The following is an 18,097-nucleotide window of genomic DNA, read 5'->3' on the forward strand; positions in this document are numbered from 1 at the left end:
TGACCCTACTTGTGGGCCTCCATGTCCTAACACTTGTGTAAGGTGGAGGCCACATGGTGTGACCCTACTTGTGGGCCTCCATGTCCTAACACTTGTGTCAGGTGGAGGCCGCATGGTGTGACCCTACTTGTGGGCCTCCATGTCCTAACACTTGTGTCAGCTGGAGGCTGCATGGTGTGACCCTACTTGTGGGCCTCCATGTCCTAACACTTGTGTAAGGTGGAGGCCACATGGTATGACCCTACTTGTGGGCCTCCATGTCCTAACACTTGTGTCAGGTGGAGGCCGCATGGTGTGACCCTACTTGTGGGCCTCCATGTCCTAACACTTGTGTAAGGTGGAGGCCGCATGGCGTGACCCTTCTTGTGGGCCTCCATGTCCTAACACTTGTGTAAGGTGGAGGCCACATGGTGTGACCCTATTTGTGGGCCTCCATGTCTGCGGCGCGCCTTCTGTCCGTGTGGCTTCGCTTGTGTCTGTGAATCTGTACTGGATTCTCTTACATTACACTGATGTTGCTATCTGTTACAGTGACCACCCCATGCACTCCGTGTTGGCCAGCGTCTGAACCCCCGAAGGACATGGACCACAGCTGATCCATCTCCGGTGGGCAGGATCGCAGCACACTCTCCCATGAGGCGCCGTACTTGTGGCCGGACAGAGGTTGCGAGCAGATGAGCCAGGAATAGCGATCAGAGATATTTACAGGCCAAGGTGTCATAGTCCAGAAGCGCAGACATTAGGAAGCGTCATTTCAAGGGGTCACAGACCTGTCGGGTGAGGAGGATCGCAGTGTCGTAGTGCTCCGGGTGACGATCACTGGCCACATTGTGACTCTGCTGCCATTTGCAGAAGTTGCGGAGGATGAGGCCACCATTGTCTGAGACCTCCGGACCCGAGTCTTCATCTTCGGCTATCAGCACTTTCACCACTACCAGGCTGACCGAGTTCTTCAGACTCGGGTGTTTGTAGATCCGAGCGGCAACAGACATCAGTGTGAGGAGGTGAAGCTGAAACGTGAGGACACAAGACGTGAGATTACAGGAGTGTGGAGTCGGTGTTCATTTTGGTTGAGTCGGTATAAAACGGACCGACTCTGACAACCTATCTATATAAAAATGTAAAAGTTAATTTATTCAAAATCTTAAATCTCCGAAAGTTGTTCACCGATTGCTTTGAAATTGTGACGCAACGTCGCATTCGAGTACACGCATGTTTTTATATACTGTAGGGATGTGTACTCACTGAGCCGCATTGGAGGTAGGCACAGGTTCACACAGTGATGCAGTCCGCGGGTTCAAACAAACTGGTGGTTTATTTAGTGTCCATACACCAGTGAGGAGACAAAAGTAACCGCCTTTTCCTGGCACAAAAAGGAATAACAGAACAAAGCTCAAAATAACAAGTCCATGCAGCACGGCCTCAGCCGTTTACACACAGCGCTGTCCTCTGCCTCCTGCAGAGTCTGAGAGACATGCAAGGTCTGCTCACCTTGCCCAACACACACAGACAGACTGAGACAGGCGCAGCTGTCTTAAATCAGCCTTCTAAGACCTGGACCTGTGGTAAGTGAGCAGCTGTTCCCCTCCAGCTCTTTCAGCTGCTCGTAAAGCCCGGCCCTGTAATCCGGGCCCATTAAATTCCTCTCAGCACTATGTGTGCTGGAGCCTGCTTCACTGGGTCCTATATTGGCACTTCGGAGACACATATCTCCCGTCCACGACCTGTCCGGCAGCCACCTTACAATACCTACTACATTTTTATATACCAGCTGTTGGATGTAAAAGAAACAGTGAGAGGGGGGTGTTATGAGCTCAGTCCCAGGCTGACTCTCCCCGTCCCCCGGCATTCTCCCCGGCCCCCCGGCATTCTCCCCCCTTAATGACATCTCATTCATAAACCCTTCTCCCTCTCCTTCATTCGCCCCAGCCGTTGCCTGTGCTCTGCTCCTTTCATGTCCCCTGTAGGGTTTGGAGGAAAGGGGAATGACGAGACCGTCTGTTCGTGGCCGAAAGAAGCTGCTGCTCGTCACCACCACCACCTCTGCTCTCCGGCACCGCTGCGGCTTCTTCTTCTCCGGAAGGTGAGTCTTATTTCCGACTGCGCAACAACAAGCTCGGGAGGGAGGGAGGGAGAGAAGGAGGCCGCATGGAGAGGCGCAGGCCGCGGCCTCCGCTCTGGGCGCTCAGCTGGGCCCGAGCCTCGCAGCAGTGGGCGGATAGTGAGCGAGTGCAAATCCCACTACGACAACGGCGGAAGCGGCGCTGTGATCTGGCCGGTATCGGCCCGGGACATGTCAAGCAGACCACCCCCTCCTCCTCTGCCGCCGCCTGCCTTCATCTCTGCTCCCCCTCCTGTCACATTCCCTCTGTACTAGTGAATTAGCAATCCCTGACATGACCGGCTCCACTGTGACACCTGACTGTGTCAAAATTTCAAAGGAATCGGTGAAGAACTTTCGGAGATTTAAGATTCTGAAATTTGCAATCACCATGAACGAAGCTCAGCGCCAAATCTATAGAATTGTGCGGTTTACATCGGCAAACGAGACAATCTCTATATCTACACAGACAATGGAACAACAAAAAATATTGTATACCCACAATCATTGTGAAATTAGATATTTTAAAAACGTGCGCTCTGTTCTTTCTTTTCCATTTAACCTCACTGAGCCGCAGCAACGCGTGGCCGGGTACAAGTACTATATAATAAATTGGGTGCAGTCGCTCAATGCAGTTTGTGGGGAATATTTTTTCATATGAATTTGGGAAAGTTATGAGATGTCCTATAAATGTCCGTCCTATTCCTGATCTCGGCTTTTAATTGAGATAAATCTGTGCTGCTCAGTAGTGAGGCAGGGCTGTGGAGTTGGAGTTGGTGGTTTGGCTTACCAACTCCACAGCCCTGATTACAGCAGGAGGCACCTCGTGAGATGGCGCAGAAAGCAGACTCACCACCATACCTGCAGATTTTATCCATTCTTTGCTCTATTTAGCCTGTAGTAATCTAGCCTTAGATCTAATACTCAGGCCACATCCATGGCCGCAGCACAATTACAGTTCTAAGCTCTTAGCAGCCCCTTCCCGTTCAGTGTCTGCGTCCCCCACAATGCGTTGCTGCAAGCATCCCCTGGTTTCAGTGGAGATGAAGTTGTGAAACTTCCCCAAATAGAAGGGGATGTCACCCCCCATAAAAAGAACAGGACAGCTACTAACCAGGAGTGGGAGAGTCCAACATCAATCACAAATACACCCGATCCAGGTGATGGCTCACAAATACACCTGGACGAGGTGATGACTCATATTCATGCAGCTGTTCTTTCCAGAGAACACAGCACGCTGTATCCACCAGGCTGACACTCATCCTGGTTCGGCATTTGCTTTTATTAACACCAGTCACACCCACATACCTCCCCTCCGGTGACTCATAATAGGGCAGGTCATGGGATGTGGCTAGTTCCTCAGAAAATTATGGGATCCCCGATATCTTCACCCCTGGAGGTTCCAGGCGGGAGATATCAATGTCATATTTCCAAACACAATTTTATTTTTCTATAGATAGGAAACATGGAATGGATAGCATCATCCATCTGAACGGTATTCATTTGGAGGGGTTACTGCAACAGTCCAGTGATGTAAGACAATATATTATGTTTGCCACTTTGTCATGACTCCAAAAATATGCATCTCATATCTGTTATATCTATGAACTGAGTCCCCTGATCTGTAAGCATTTTCCTGGGAAATCCCTACTCGAGAAAATATGGCCAAAAAGTCATCTGCTACCTTATCAGCCCTAATTGAGGACAGAGCCACTGCCTCCGGGTACAGGGTAGCATAGTCTATCCCAGTAAGGATGAACCGTTTCCAGAGCCGCTGGGGATGGCCAGCAGCCCAACGATGTCCACAAAACTCCACAGAAAGGAATCAGTTGAGCTTTGGGAGCAGGAACCGACTTCCACACTCTTTAACACTTGAAAGTAGTTGGCAACATCTGTTTCCATTATGGGCTAATAAAAGTGGTGGGACAGCTGGGCCTTAGTTTTGCTAACCCCCAAGTGTTCAGCTAGTGGGATCTCATGGGCAGTCCGCAACAACTCTTCCCTAATCCGATAGGGCACGAACAGGTGTAAAGCCCTCAGCCACTCTTACTGGGGGTTACAGAGAACAGTCTCCCGGTATAACCTCCCCTGGTTCCCAAAACCCCTCTCCTTGTCAGACTCGGAGATGGGTTTCTCTGCGAAGTCCCTCACTTACTCTACACTAGCATCTAAGTGCAGAGCTGCCTGGAACTCCTGGCTAGAGGCAGCCAGAGGTGACATTAAGGCCCCAACCTCACTAGAAACCTCTGGGACCTGCTTTGGGTCCGTAACTGATTCGGCTGAACATCCCACTGGATGACGGTCCAAAAGGCAGTTACTTGCATTCTGACTGCGGATGACAGCGGCTATGTAGAACGTCTCCCTGGGGAATAACACCTTCCCCTCATCCTGACAGGCTATGGGTACCACTCTCCCCTCATCCTGACAGGCTATGGGTACCACTTTCCAATCCTCCCTTAATACCTCAGGAGCAGTGCTATTCATGGAGCAGCTACCACCAGCCATGTCACTTTGTCGCGACACTGGACAGCTGCACAGGACCAGGTACTTCATGATCACAGTGCCTGTCCCCATCTACCATAGTACTGATTCTCACTCCTTTGAGGGGATCCTCTGCAGCATCACCCCGCAGTGAGACTTGGCTGAGTTCTCCCGTACAATGGGACACATTACCATCATGCATAACATTCCTTATCAGGGCATACTTGATGGCCTCATAGTCTCCATCATAGTCTCGAGGGAGAGTGGTAAACACCTCAAGAGCCTTTCATTGTAGCCCCGAGGTTAAGAATCAAGCCCACTGGTTATCGGGCAGGCTGTACCGTCTGCAAGGCTTTTCAAACCCCCTCAAAAATGTGTCTTTTTCCATGACAGGAAAATGCTCAGGATGGGGTTTAAAGGTTTTGTCATTACTGGACTGACTGCTCAGTGAGGTAGATTGTGCTCTCTAGAGTTGGGCCAACATCAGCTGGTGCTCTTTGTCGGCCCATCGCTCCACAGCCTCTCGCTCGGTTTGGTGCTCGGCGCTCTCAACCTGTTACTCAGCAGTCCCTCACTCGGCCTGGGCCTGCCGCTCCACAGCCTCTCGCTCGGCTTGGTGCTCGGCGCTCTCAACCTGTTACTCAGCAGTCCCTCACTCTGCCTGGGCCTGCCGCTCCACAGCCTCTCGCTCGGCTTGGTGCTCGGCGCTCTCAACCTGTTACTCAGCAGTCCCTCACTCTGCCTGGGCCTGCCGCTCCACAGCCTCTCGCTCGGCTTGGTGCTCGGCGCTCTCAACCTGTTACTCAGCAGTCCCTCACTCTGCCTGGGCCTGCCGCTCCACAGCCTCTCGCTCGGTTTGGTGCTCGGCGCTCTCAACCTGTTACTCAGCAGTCCCTCACTCTGCCTGGGCCTGCCGCTCCACAGCCTCTCGCTCGGCTTGGTGCTCGGCGCTCTCAACCTGTTACTCAGCAGTCCCTCACTCTGCCTGGGCCTGTCGCTCCACAGCCTCTCGCTCGGTTTGGTGCTCGGTGATCTCAACCTCTTACTCAGCAGTCCCTCACTCTGCCTGGGCCTGCCGCTCCACAGCCTCTCGCTCGGCTTGGTGCTCGGCGCTCTCAACCTGTTACTCAGCAGTCCCTCACTCTGCCTGGGCCTGCTGCTCCACAGCCTCTCGCTCGGTTTGGTGCTCGGCGCTCTCAACCTGTTACTCAGCAGTCCCTCACTCTGCCTGGGCCTGCCGCTCCACAGCCTCTCGCTCGGTTTGGTGCTCGGCGCTCTCAACCTGTTACTCAGCAGTCCCTCACTCTGCCTGGGCCTGCCGCTCCACAGCCTCTCGCTCGGTTTGGTGCTCGGCGCTCTCAACCTGTTACTCAGCAGTCTCTCACTCTGCCTGGGCCTGCCGCTCCACAGCCTCTCGCTCGGCTTGGTGCTCGGCGCTCTCAACCTGTTACTCAGCAGTCCCTCACTCTGCCTGGGCCTGCCGCTCCACAGCCTCTCGCTCGGTTTGGTGCTCGCCGCTCTCAACCTGTTACTCAGCAGTCCCTCACTCAGCCTGGGCCTTCCGCTCCACAGCCTCTCGATCGGTTTGGTGCTCGGCGCTCTCAACCTCTTACTCAGCAGTCCCTCACTCAGCCTGGGCCTGCCGCTCCACAGCCTCTCGCTCGGCTTGGTGCTCGGCGCTCTCAACCTGTTACTCAGCAGTCCCTCACTCTGCCTGGGCCTGCCGCTCCACAGCCTCTCGCTCGGCTTGGTGCTCGGCGCTCTCAACCTGTTACTCAGCAGTCCCTCACTCTGCCTGGGCCTGCCGCTCCACAGCCTCTCGCTCGGTTTGGTGCTCGGCGCTCTCAACCTGTTACTCAGCAGTCCCTCACTCTGCCTGGGCCTGCCGCTCCACAGCCTCTCGCTCGGCTTGGTGCTCGGCGCTCTCAACCTGTTACTCAGCAGTCCCTCACTCTGCCTGGGCCTGCCGCTCCACAGCCTCTCGCTCGGCTTGGTGCTCGGCGCTCTCAACCTGTTACTCAGCAGTCCCTCACTCTGCCTGGGCCTGCCGCTCCACAGCCTCTCGCTCGGTTTGGTGCTCGGCGCTCTCAACCTGTTACTCAGCAGTCCCTCACTCTGCCTGGGCCTGCCGCTCCACAGCCTCTCGCTCGGTTTGGTGCTCGGCGCTCTCAACCTGTTACTCAGCAGTCTCTCACTCTGCCTGGGCCTGCCGCTCCACAGCCTCTCGCTCGGTTTGGTGCTCGGCGCTCTCAACCTGTTACTCAGCAGTCCCTCACTCTGCCTGGGCCTGCCGCTCCACAGCCTCTCGCTCGGTTTGGTGCTCGGCGCTCTCAACCTGTTACTCAGCAGTCTCTCACTCTGCCTGGGCCTGCCGCTCCACAGCCTCTCGCTCGGTTTGGTGCTCGGCGCTCTCAACCTGTTACTCAGCAGTCCCTCACTCTGCCTGGGCCTGCCGCTCCACAGCCTCTCGCTCGGCTTGGTGCTCGGCGCTCTCAACCTGTTACTCAGCAGTCCCTCACTCTGCCTGGGCCTGCCGCTCCACAGCCTCTCGCTCGGCTTGGTGCTCGGCGCTCTCAACCTGTTACTCAGCAGTCCCTCACTCTGCCTGGGCCTGCCGCTCCACAGCCTCTCGCTCGGTTTGGTGCTCGGCGCTCTCAACCTGTTACTCAGCAGTCCCTCACTCTGCCTGGGCCTGCCGCTCCACAGCCTCTCGCTCGGTTTGGTGCTCGCCGCTCTCAACCTGTTACTCAGCAGTCCCTCACTCAGCCTGGGCCTTCCGCTCCACAGCCTCTCGATCGGTTTGGTGCTCGGCGCTCTCAACCTCTTACTCAGCAGTCCCTCACTCAGCCTGGGCCTGCCGCTCCACAGCCTCTCGATCGGTTTGGTGCTCGGCGCTCTCAACCTCTTACTCAGCAGTCCCTCACTCAGCCTGGGCCTGCCGCTCCACAGCCTCTCGCTCGGCTTGGTGCTCGGCGCTCTCAACCTGTTACTCAGCAGTCCCTCACTCTGCCTGGGCCTGCCGCTCCACAGCCTCTCGCTCGGCTTGGTGCTCGGCGCTCTCAACCTGTTACTCAGCAGTCCCTCACTCTGCCTGGGCCTGCCGCTCCACAGCCTCTCGCTCGGTTTGGTGCTCGGCGCTCTCAACCTGTTACTCAGCAGTCCCTCACTCTGCCTGGGCCTGCCGCTCCACAGCCTCTCGCTCGGCTTGGTGCTCGGCGCTCTCAACCTGTTACTCAGCAGTCCCTCACTCTGCCTGGGCCTGCCGCTCCACAGCCTCTCGCTCGGCTTGGTGCTCGGCGCTCTCAACCTGTTACTCAGCAGTCCCTCACTCTGCCTGGGCCTGCCGCTCCACAGCCTCTCGCTCGGTTTGGTGCTCGGCGCTCTCAACCTGTTACTCAGCAGTCCCTCACTCTGCCTGGGCCTGCCGCTCCACAGCCTCTCGCTCGGTTTGGTGCTCGGCGCTCTCAACCTGTTACTCAGCAGTCTCTCACTCTGCCTGGGCCTGCCGCTCCACAGCCTCTCGCTCGGTTTGGTGCTCGGCGCTCTCAACCTGTTACTCAGCAGTCCCTCACTCTGCCTGGGCCTGCCGCTCCACAGCCTCTCGCTCGGTTTGGTGCTCGGCGCTCTCAACCTGTTACTCAGCAGTCTCTCACTCTGCCTGGGCCTGCCGCTCCACAGCCTCTCGCTCGGTTTGGTGCTCGGCGCTCTCAACCTGTTACTCAGCAGTCCCTCACTCTGCCTGGGCCTGCCGCTCCACAGCCTCTCGCTCGGCTTGGTGCTCGGCGCTCTCAACCTGTTACTCAGCAGTCCCTCACTCTGCCTGGGCCTGCCGCTCCACAGCCTCTCGCTCGGCTTGGTGCTCGGCGCTCTCAACCTGTTACTCAGCAGTCCCTCACTCTGCCTGGGCCTGCCGCTCCACAGCCTCTCGCTCGGTTTGGTGCTCGGCGCTCTCAACCTGTTACTCAGCAGTCCCTCACTCTGCCTGGGCCTGCCGCTCCACAGCCTCTCGCTCGGTTTGGTGCTCGCCGCTCTCAACCTGTTACTCAGCAGTCCCTCACTCAGCCTGGGCCTTCCGCTCCACAGCCTCTCGATCGGTTTGGTGCTCGGCGCTCTCAACCTCTTACTCAGCAGTCCCTCACTCAGCCTGGGCCTGCCGCTCCACAGCCTCTCGCTCGGCTTGGTGCTCGGCGCTCTCAACCTGTTACTCAGCAGTCCCTCACTCTGCCTGGGCCTGCCGCTCCACAGCCTCTCGCTCGGCTTGGTGCTCGGCGCTCTCAACCTGTTACTCAGCAGTCCCTCACTCTGCCTGGGCCTGCCGCTCCACAGCCTCTCGCTCGGTTTGGTGCTCGGCGCTCTCAACCTGTTACTCAGCAGTCCCTCACTCTGCCTGGGCCTGCCGCTCCACAGCCTCTCGCTCGGCTTGGTGCTCGGCGCTCTCAACCTGTTACTCAGCAGTCCCTCACTCTGCCTGGGCCTGCCGCTCCACAGCCTCTCGCTCGGCTTGGTGCTCGGCGCTCTCAACCTGTTACTCAGCAGTCCCTCACTCTGCCTGGGCCTGCCGCTCCACAGCCTCTCGCTCGGTTTGGTGCTCGGCGCTCTCAACCTGTTACTCAGCAGTCCCTCACTCTGCCTGGGCCTGCCGCTCCACAGCCTCTCGCTCGGTTTGGTGCTCGGCGCTCTCAACCTGTTACTCAGCAGTCTCTCACTCTGCCTGGGCCTGCCGCTCCACAGCCTCTCGCTCGGTTTGGTGCTCGGCGCTCTCAACCTGTTACTCAGCAGTCCCTCACTCTGCCTGGGCCTGCCGCTCCACAGCCTCTCGCTCGGTTTGGTGCTCGGCGCTCTCAACCTGTTACTCAGCAGTCTCTCACTCTGCCTGGGCCTGCCGCTCCACAGCCTCTCGCTCGGTTTGGTGCTCGGCGCTCTCAACCTGTTACTCAGCAGTCCCTCACTCTGCCTGGGCCTGCCGCTCCACAGCCTCTCGCTCGGCTTGGTGCTCGGCGCTCTCAACCTGTTACTCAGCAGTCCCTCACTCTGCCTGGGCCTGCCGCTCCACAGCCTCTCGCTCGGCTTGGTGCTCGGCGCTCTCAACCTGTTACTCAGCAGTCCCTCACTCTGCCTGGGCCTGCCGCTCCACAGCCTCTCGCTCGGTTTGGTGCTCGGCGCTCTCAACCTGTTACTCAGCAGTCCCTCACTCTGCCTGGGCCTGCCGCTCCACAGCCTCTCGCTCGGCTTGGTGCTCGGCGCTCTCAACCTGTTACTCAGCAGTCCCTCACTCTGCCTGGGCCTGCCGCTCCACAGCCTCTCGCTCGGCTTGGTGCTCGGCGCTCTCAACCTGTTACTCAGCAGTCCCTCACTCTGCCTGGGCCTGCCGCTCCACAGCCTCTCGCTCGGTTTGGTGCTCGGCGCTCTCAACCTGTTACTCAGCAGTCCCTCACTCTGCCTGGGCCTGCCGCTCCACAGCCTCTCGCTCGGTTTGGTGCTCGGCGCTCTCAACCTGTTACTCAGCAGTCTCTCACTCTGCCTGGGCCTGCCGCTCCACAGCCTCTCGCTCGGTTTGGTGCTCGGCGCTCTCAACCTGTTACTCAGCAGTCCCTCACTCTGCCTGGGCCTGCCGCTCCACAGCCTCTCGCTCGGTTTGGTGCTCGGCGCTCTCAACCTGTTACTCAGCAGTCTCTCACTCTGCCTGGGCCTGCCGCTCCACAGCCTCTCGCTCGGTTTGGTGCTCGGCGCTCTCAACCTGTTACTCAGCAGTCTCTCACTCTGCCTGGGCCTGCCGCTCCACAGCCTCTCGCTCGGCTTGGTGCTCGGCGCTCTCAACCTGTTACTCAGCAGTCTCTCACTCTGCCTGGGCCTGCCGCTCCACAGCCTCTCGCTCGGTTTGGTGCTCGGCGCTCTCAACCTGTTACTCAGCAGTCCCTCACTCTGCCTGGGCCTGCCGCTCCACAGCCTCTCGCTCGGTTTGGTGCTCGGCGCTCTCAACCTGTTACTCAGCAGTCCCTCACTCTGCCTGGGCCTGCCGCTCCACAGCCTCTCGCTCGGCTTGGTGCTCGGCGCTCTCAACCTGTTACTCAGCAGTCTCTCACTCTGCCTGGGCCTGCCGCTCCACAGCCTCTCGCTCGGTTTGGTGCTCGGCGCTCTCAACCTGTTACTCAGCAGTCCCTCACTCTGCCTGGGCCTGCCGCTCCACAGCCTCTCGCTCGGTTTGGTGCTCGGCGCTCTCAACCTGTTACTCAGCAGTCCCTCACTCTGCCTGGGCCTGCCGCTCCACAGCCTCTCGCTCGGCTTGGTGCTCGGCGCTCTCAACCTGTTACTCAGCAGTCCCTCACTCTGCCTGGGCCTGCCGCTCCACAGCCTCTCGCTCGGCTTGGTGCTCAGCGCTCTCAACCTGTTACTCAGCAGTCCCTCACTCGGCCTGGGCCTGCCGCTCCACAGCCTCTCGCTCGGCTTGGTGCTCGGCGCTCTCAACCTGTTACTCAGCAGTCCCTCACTCGGCCTGGGCCTGCCGCTCCACAGCCTCTCGCTCGGCTTGGTGCTCGGCGCTCTCAACCTGTTACTCAGCAGTCCCTCACTCTGCCTGGACCTGCCGCTCCACAGCCTCTCGCTCGGTTTGGTGCTCGGCGCTCTCAACCTGTTACTCAGCAGTCCCTCACTCGGCCTGGGCCTGCCGCTCCACAGCCTCTCGCTCGGCTTGGTGCTCGGCGCTCTCAACCTGTTACTCAGCAGTCCCTCACTCTGCCTGGGCCTGCCGCTCCACAGCCTCTCGCTCGGCTTGGTGCTCGGCGCTCTCAACCTGTTACTCAGCAGTCCCTCACTCTGCCTGGGCCTGCCGCTCCACAGCCTCTCGCTCGGTTTGGTGCTCGGCGCTCTCAACCTGTTACTCAGCAGTCCCTCACTCTGCCTGGGCCTGCCGCTCCACAGCCTCTCGCTCGGTTTGGTGCTCGGCGCTCTCAACCTGTTACTCAGCAGTCCCTCACTCTGCCTGGGCCTGCCGCTCCACAGCCTCTCGCTCGGCTTGGTGCTCGGCGCTCTCAACCTGTTACTCAGCAGTCCCTCACTCTGCCTGGGCCTGCCGCTCCAGAGCCTCTCGCTCGGCTTGGTGCTCGGCGCTCTCAACCTGTTACTCAGCAGTCCCTCACTCTGCCTGGGCCTGCCGCTCCACAGCCTCTCGCTCGGTTTGGTGCTCGGCGCTCTCAACCTGTTACTCAGCAGTCTCTCACTCTGCCTGGGCCTGCCGCTCCACAGCCTCTCGCTCGGTTTGGTGCTCGGCGCTCTCAACCTGTTACTCAGCAGTCCCTCACTCTGCCTGGGCCTGCCGCTCCACAGCCTCTCGCTCGGTTTGGTGCTCGGCGCTCTCAACCTGTTACTCAGCAGTCCCTCACTCTGCCTGGGCCTGCCGCTCCACAGCCTCTCGCTCGGTTTGGTGCTCGGCGCTCTCAACCTGTTACTCAGCAGTCCCTCACTCTGCCTGGGCCTGCCGCTCCACAGACTCTCGCTCGGTTTGGTGCTCGGCGCTCTCAACCTGTTACTCAGCAGTCCCTCACTCTGCCTGGGCCTGCCGCTCCACAGACTCTCGCTCCTGGTATTGCTGAATGAGTTTCAGTTGTCCCTCACGATTGTCTGCGTCTAGTTGCAGTAGAGCCAAATGCAGGTGTGGGTCCGCACTACCCTGCTTCTGGATGTGGCTTGCATCCGTAGGTAGGACCCCTGAAGCAGCGCCATCCAGGCCTTGGCGCGCCTCCCCTTCACCAGGGCTCAGATGATGGACTTGCTGCACGTCCTGTTGCACCAGCTCAGTGATCATTTGCTGCTTGTTTTTGTCAGTGGGGTCAATATATTATATCGCACATCATCCACGGGAGCGCCTCCGGTAATCCCCTGCTTCAAATCCACGTGGAGGCAACCTGTCGGGCCAGGACAAGGTGTGCAACCATGGTCCTCGGACGAGCGAGCGGCAGACCGTTGGAGGAGTCCCTGTAAAATATTCTATTAAGTCTACACTAGAGCTGTGCCTGAATCTGCACAACCCACAAAGGTGAGCCTCTATAGTCACCCTTTCAAAATTCCATATGTGATGTTATTTACTGCGCTCAGGTAGCGCTAATTTCTTTTCCCAGTTTTTATCTCTTTTTCTGCCCAGATATTCTCTACATGTACATTAATGTCACAGGTATGAATATAAACACTGAGTCCAATCCTCAAAACCCTGCTCAGACTCCTCACAGGGACCGAGCAAGTTTTTAGTGACAGGAATGATCACTCAAACCAAATCACTAATGCTCTATATATCCCATTGCTGCCATAAATTTTTCAGGGAACAACACTCCGCCGTCTCCAATCGTCAAGATAATTATGCAATTAACTGATAAGTGATGGACGAGGCCGCGGCTTTTTTCACTAATAGGCCGGTTATCAGGGAACTCACAGTGAGCGTATGGTATATACACGTCCAATTCCAGCACATGGAATTATATATATTTATTGTGGTAGAGTCTTTTGCTCTGCTGCACTCAGAGGTAGATACAGGACACTGTCTCTTTCAATGACTTAGAGGTTTATTATAAGAAGCCACATAAACCACGGCCAAGTGTCAAACATAAAAGTAGCCTTTCTGGCATAACAGGAAACAAAAAAGGTACAGAACAGTCCTTACTTTGGCCGAGGTCCGGCCACTCAGGGTTAGCAATAGCACATGGTCCAGCTTAGCACAAACACAAGCTCCTCTCTCTCACAGGAGCTAGCTTCCACACACTGGACAACACCTGAGTGAAAAGGCTGGCTATATAGCAGAGTCCATATGTGTATGGGATTTGCCCACGCAGGTTGTAGTCCCAGCCTTCAGCTCTGTCCTGAGCTGAAGCTCTCCTAGTCTGGAGACCTTGCCTCTCCAAATCACAACAGAGAAAAAAAACAGGACTGAACATTTAAACCTTGCTCAGCCACACTCTGCGGTGGAGGTATGGGGAATGACTTCCCTCCCATCTCTGTGTTATTCCCATAAAACCACACCCTTTAAAAAGCGTTAACCCCCAGCATATGACATGCTGGCAGAAAGTTTATTGATTTCAGTTCACACAGGCTAGTAACCTGCATGACACATACCACCCCTCAGATATCATACCAGTGACTCTGTCACAATACACACAGATGTATATACATATATATATATGTATATATATAAAAGGAACTAGATTCTACCACCAATCGTTTATACAGGCTGATTGGACATCCGTTGCAGGTAGCATATGGCTTCAGGGGGGAGGTTTATAGAGCAAGAGGAACGGAGCTATTCAATTTTATTTACTTAATCCAAAAAGTAGGCAGGGTTTATAAAAAAATACAAAAATGTTACAAAATGCGACAAAACAATATAGTATAAACAATTACAAAAAATAAAAAGTTTAAACAGAAGAAATGTAGTAAACCTGAATTCACAGGGTTGGCTCTGTCTCTTATGAAGGGGAGCAATGGTGCAGAACCACAGTGCACTGTGTCTCCCAGGACTGACACGGATCATAGTTCGGCATTTGCTGTCATGCCCAATAACTCCCCTCTGGTGACTCATAACAGGGCAGGTTATGGGATGTGGCTAGGTGTTCAGAAAATTATGAGATCCCCAATATCTTCACCCCTGGAGGTACCAGGCGGGAGATATCAATGTCATATTTTCTATCACGATTTTATCACAAAAGGAAACATAGCATGAATAGCATCATCCATCTGAACGGTATTCATTCGGAGGTGTTCCTGCAACCGTTCTGTGATGTAAGACAATGCGTTACGCTCGCCACTTCGTCACGACTTTGAAAATGTCTCTCATATCTGTCACATCTATGCCGTCCACAATAACCCAATATTCATAATTTGCAAAGGTAGACAAAGGATTTTAGAGTATTCTGCTTACATTTCTGTTCAAGGGGATGCTAGAGGTGATAGGTTATCTCCACCGGCCATGAATCTGTCCGTATCCCAAAATTCCTCTGTCAGCCCTGCTTGGCCTGCGATCCATCAGATAATCTGATTTAATTACCTGTTCCCATCAGGGGGTCCCCTTGCACCAGGGTCATCTGAAGGTCATAGTCTTGCTTCAATATTCACTATAAACTATGAAATGGCTTATAGATTTTACAATTATATCTATAACAGTGATGGTCATTACACCGCTTGTATGATTTATATTCTGTATATGTAACAGATTTATTTCAGGATTATTATAAGGAGGAATCTGTTATTCCATCATTTTATTTTCGGGTTATATACTTTTGGACAGGTCACTGTTCTTCTTTCTCTTTAGCAGGTAGAGATAATGTGATAAAGTCATTTAAGTCTATAATGATTTCGTTTGATACGATTCTTTGTGATTGATTTCTTTGTATTACCTATGTGATCATATCCTGATTCTATCATCTTTGTCGTGTTTGATGAAGGCCCATGTCTTAGGGCCAAAACATCAATGACTTGTTATCTGGACTGTCTAATAAAGTTACGTTCCATATTTTGGAGTGTAAAGTATCTTACAAGTTTCGTCCACGACCAGTAATAACCTTCGGACATCATATATCACCAGTCACATGTCGCAGGAATTGAGCTGTATCAAGCGCACGGATGACAACAATCAACCCAGAATTTATAGAATAAGATATAATCATTCATAATACAGAAAAGAGAGCCATCACGACGCTTAGCGAGCAGCCATAAGAGTTAATAAAGTAACACACCCCGACCCCAGGAGTGCTGGTGTAGCACCCTGAGGATTCGGCTGCTACAGGGGTATTGCACCTCAAGCCAGAGGTGTGGTATTCCACTCCCGGGTAAGGATGGAGTGTGGAACTGAGCTCAGTAGGCTGCATGCACTACATACATCCCATTTCCGGGGGACAGAACTACGGTACTCCCACCAAGTAAATGTGCAGGTACGACAGCGTCTGTCCCTGGCTGGAGTGGGAGGGGGGAGGAATATCCCAGTAGTGTAGGGGCAGATAGGGGGAGTAGTCTGGGTAAAGCTAGGAGCTCATTGGGTGCTGGTCACCTGGGCTCACACATAGAGGGAGGTATATAAGGTGGGCACCATCTTAGATCAGGGTTCAGTTCAGGCAGGAGGAGAAGAGCAGAGGAGCTCAGCCAGGAGGGCTGACAGGGAGCTGTGGCTCCGGCTGGGCCCAGCTCCAGAGCAAGGCCTGCAGAGAGAGAGAGAGAGAGGAGTCAGAAGGACCCAGAGAGAAAGACAGAAGGAACCCCAAGAACCCAGAAACAGACCAGAAAGGGTGAGGGGTTGGCGGACACGGGTACCGGAACCCAAGCTGGCAGAGGCAGAAGTAACCCTTAGCCAGGAACCGGAGGTCGTGGTCAAGATTTGCCACGACCCTCACCAAATCCACCAGAAAGGCACACCAAGCATAGGGTCAGGGAACCCAGAGGAGGTTTGACCACCAAGAGACCCGAGGGAGCTGGACAGAGGTGGATCCCTGGTGGGGACGGCCAGGAGAAAGAGAGTGAGAGGGAAGCTCAGGACCACGCTCCGGAACTGCCCGGGGGTTAGCCGAGTCCCGCACCTGGTGGACGCAGCACGGCTCGGGTGGTCACTCAAGGCCAGAGTGACTAAAGCAACATCAGTGAGTAAAAAAACCCTGAAACTGCATCTCCTGACTCTGCCTCTCCTTCCTGCATCATCACAACCCCCATCTTCCACACCTGCTGCCCTGAGGCCATACCCCTCCCGTTGGGGGTTATACCATCACTGCTGCACATATACCACCGGCCTCAGCGGACTGCTCTGCAGCGGCGGCTTCAAAGCCGCACTCAACGGGTGGCGTAGTCGACACTTAACAACATCTACAAAGACTGCCACACACTTAGTTTGACACCCTGGGCACGGACCGGGTCACCGCCACAAGGACTACTACCCCCATACAGATCCGGCTCCGGGTATCCCCTGAACATGGCCCAGGGGGCGCGTCAACTTTTGGCGTAGTCGGCAGGATCACGTGCCCGCAACCACCGGGTACTGCGTGCCTGAAGAAAAGTTCATATTTACCGTAAAAAGAAGTCTCCCGCCAATTCCGGAGGGTCCCCGCCATCGGACGTCATCTCGGATCATTTCCCGCCGTTTGCCCGCCATCTGCAGTCTTTTCCCTCCATCCACAGAGTTTCCCGCCATTGGGAAGCGGTTCCCGCCATCTGAGAAGATTTCCCGCCTTGGCAGAGCGGACGCCATTATGGGCGTGCCAGAGGGTGGCAAGAGGCCACCTCCCATCGTGGGCCAGGACCAAGAATGGCGCCAAAAACGGAGACCGCCCCCACCAGCAGAGACTGCAATGATTGAGATGTCCATCAGCGTGGGGGGTCTGCCCCTGGAACTGACAATCACCAAGTTGCCCCAGGACCGCCCTCAATGGGGGCGGAGAGAGAACAAACGAGAGAAGATGGGAGCAGCTTGGAGGAGTCTGGAGGAGTCGTACCCGGAGATGGAGGGGGAGGCAGGCAGCACCGACCCAGTGGTCAGGAGCCTGTTGCAAGCGACTACCCCAGAAGGCCTGGTGGAGATCCTGGCGCAGCTCCCCAGAGATCGGGAGCATGCACGGACCGCACTGGAGGGCTTGGCTCAGAGGATGGCCCGAGTGCAGCGAGACGTACTGGCCACATGGAGCAGAGAGATGGCCCTGCAGGCAGGAACCCGCCAACGGAGCACGCCACCCGAGACGAGGAGTCAGACCGCCTCTGAGGATGGCGCAGGAGGAATCAAGGCCGGAGACGACGCCGAGGAAGGAGCTAAAGAAACGGAGGCAGGTAAAGGGGACGTCACTACCCCGAGCCGAGAAGCCGTGAGCCTGCCCCAGCTCCCCGTCGCAGAGCCCGAAATTTCCCCTGCCGTGCCCGTCGTTGCACCGTCACCGCTCCCGTCTAAGCCTCAAACAGAAGCCGCGGCCACGCCCCCTGTGACGTCACGCGCCTCAACCCTGAGTGCGACCAAACAGGAAGCGCCATCGGCCTGGTCACAGGGCAGAGTACCCCCAGGCGCCGCAGTACCAACAGCGCCCTCTACCTCTGCCGAGCCACCGGCCTGGTCGCAAAGTCAAGTACACCCGGGCGCCGCCGTCTTCACGGTGCCCTTCACCTTCAGGGTGCCCCAGGCCTGGTCGCAAGGCCTGGTGAACCCGGGCGCCGCTACCACCACCGCGCCCTCAACTTCCACTGTGCCGCACCTGGGTGAGGACTTGTTGGCCCAGCACACTTGCCTGGATGGGCAGCCCTTTGAGTGGTCACCGGAGTACTACCATCCCCGACTCCGGAAAGAAAGACCCCTGGATGAGCCCCTGATCCCGGCTCCGGCGCCCGCCAAGATCACCCCACTCTCGTTGGAGGAAGCGCAGTTTGCGTGGGACCCCACTGGAGGAGACCTCATCGGGTTCACTCAAGAGGACCCGGACGGGTCTGAAGCCTACCCTCAGGAAGGAGCAGGAGGGAATCGTCACCATTAAGAGGTGAACTGAAACTGTAAAATAGTTACCCGTAAGGGTA

General features: G+C 56.2%; 1 protein-coding gene across 2 annotated transcripts in view; it reads right to left on the reverse strand.

Moving 5' to 3' along the window:
• Window positions 1-18,097, reverse strand: part of ADAMTS8 (ADAM metallopeptidase with thrombospondin type 1 motif 8) — an 81,114-nt gene that overhangs the window by 38,786 nt on the left and 24,231 nt on the right. For both annotated transcript variants that reach the window (XM_073657473.1, XM_073657474.1), the window contains exon 3: window positions 771-1,010. In XM_073657473.1, coding sequence (XP_073513574.1) covers window positions 771-1,010 — 240 coding nt within the window. The remainder of the gene's footprint in view (window positions 1-770; window positions 1,011-18,097) is intronic.

The sequence above is a fragment of the Phyllobates terribilis genome, unplaced genomic scaffold (assembly GCF_046119375.1).
Source record: "Phyllobates terribilis strain yellow unplaced genomic scaffold, ASM4611937v1 Scaffold_12__6_contigs__length_324123572, whole genome shotgun sequence".
NCBI classification, from domain to species: domain Eukaryota; kingdom Metazoa; phylum Chordata; class Amphibia; order Anura; family Dendrobatidae; genus Phyllobates; species Phyllobates terribilis.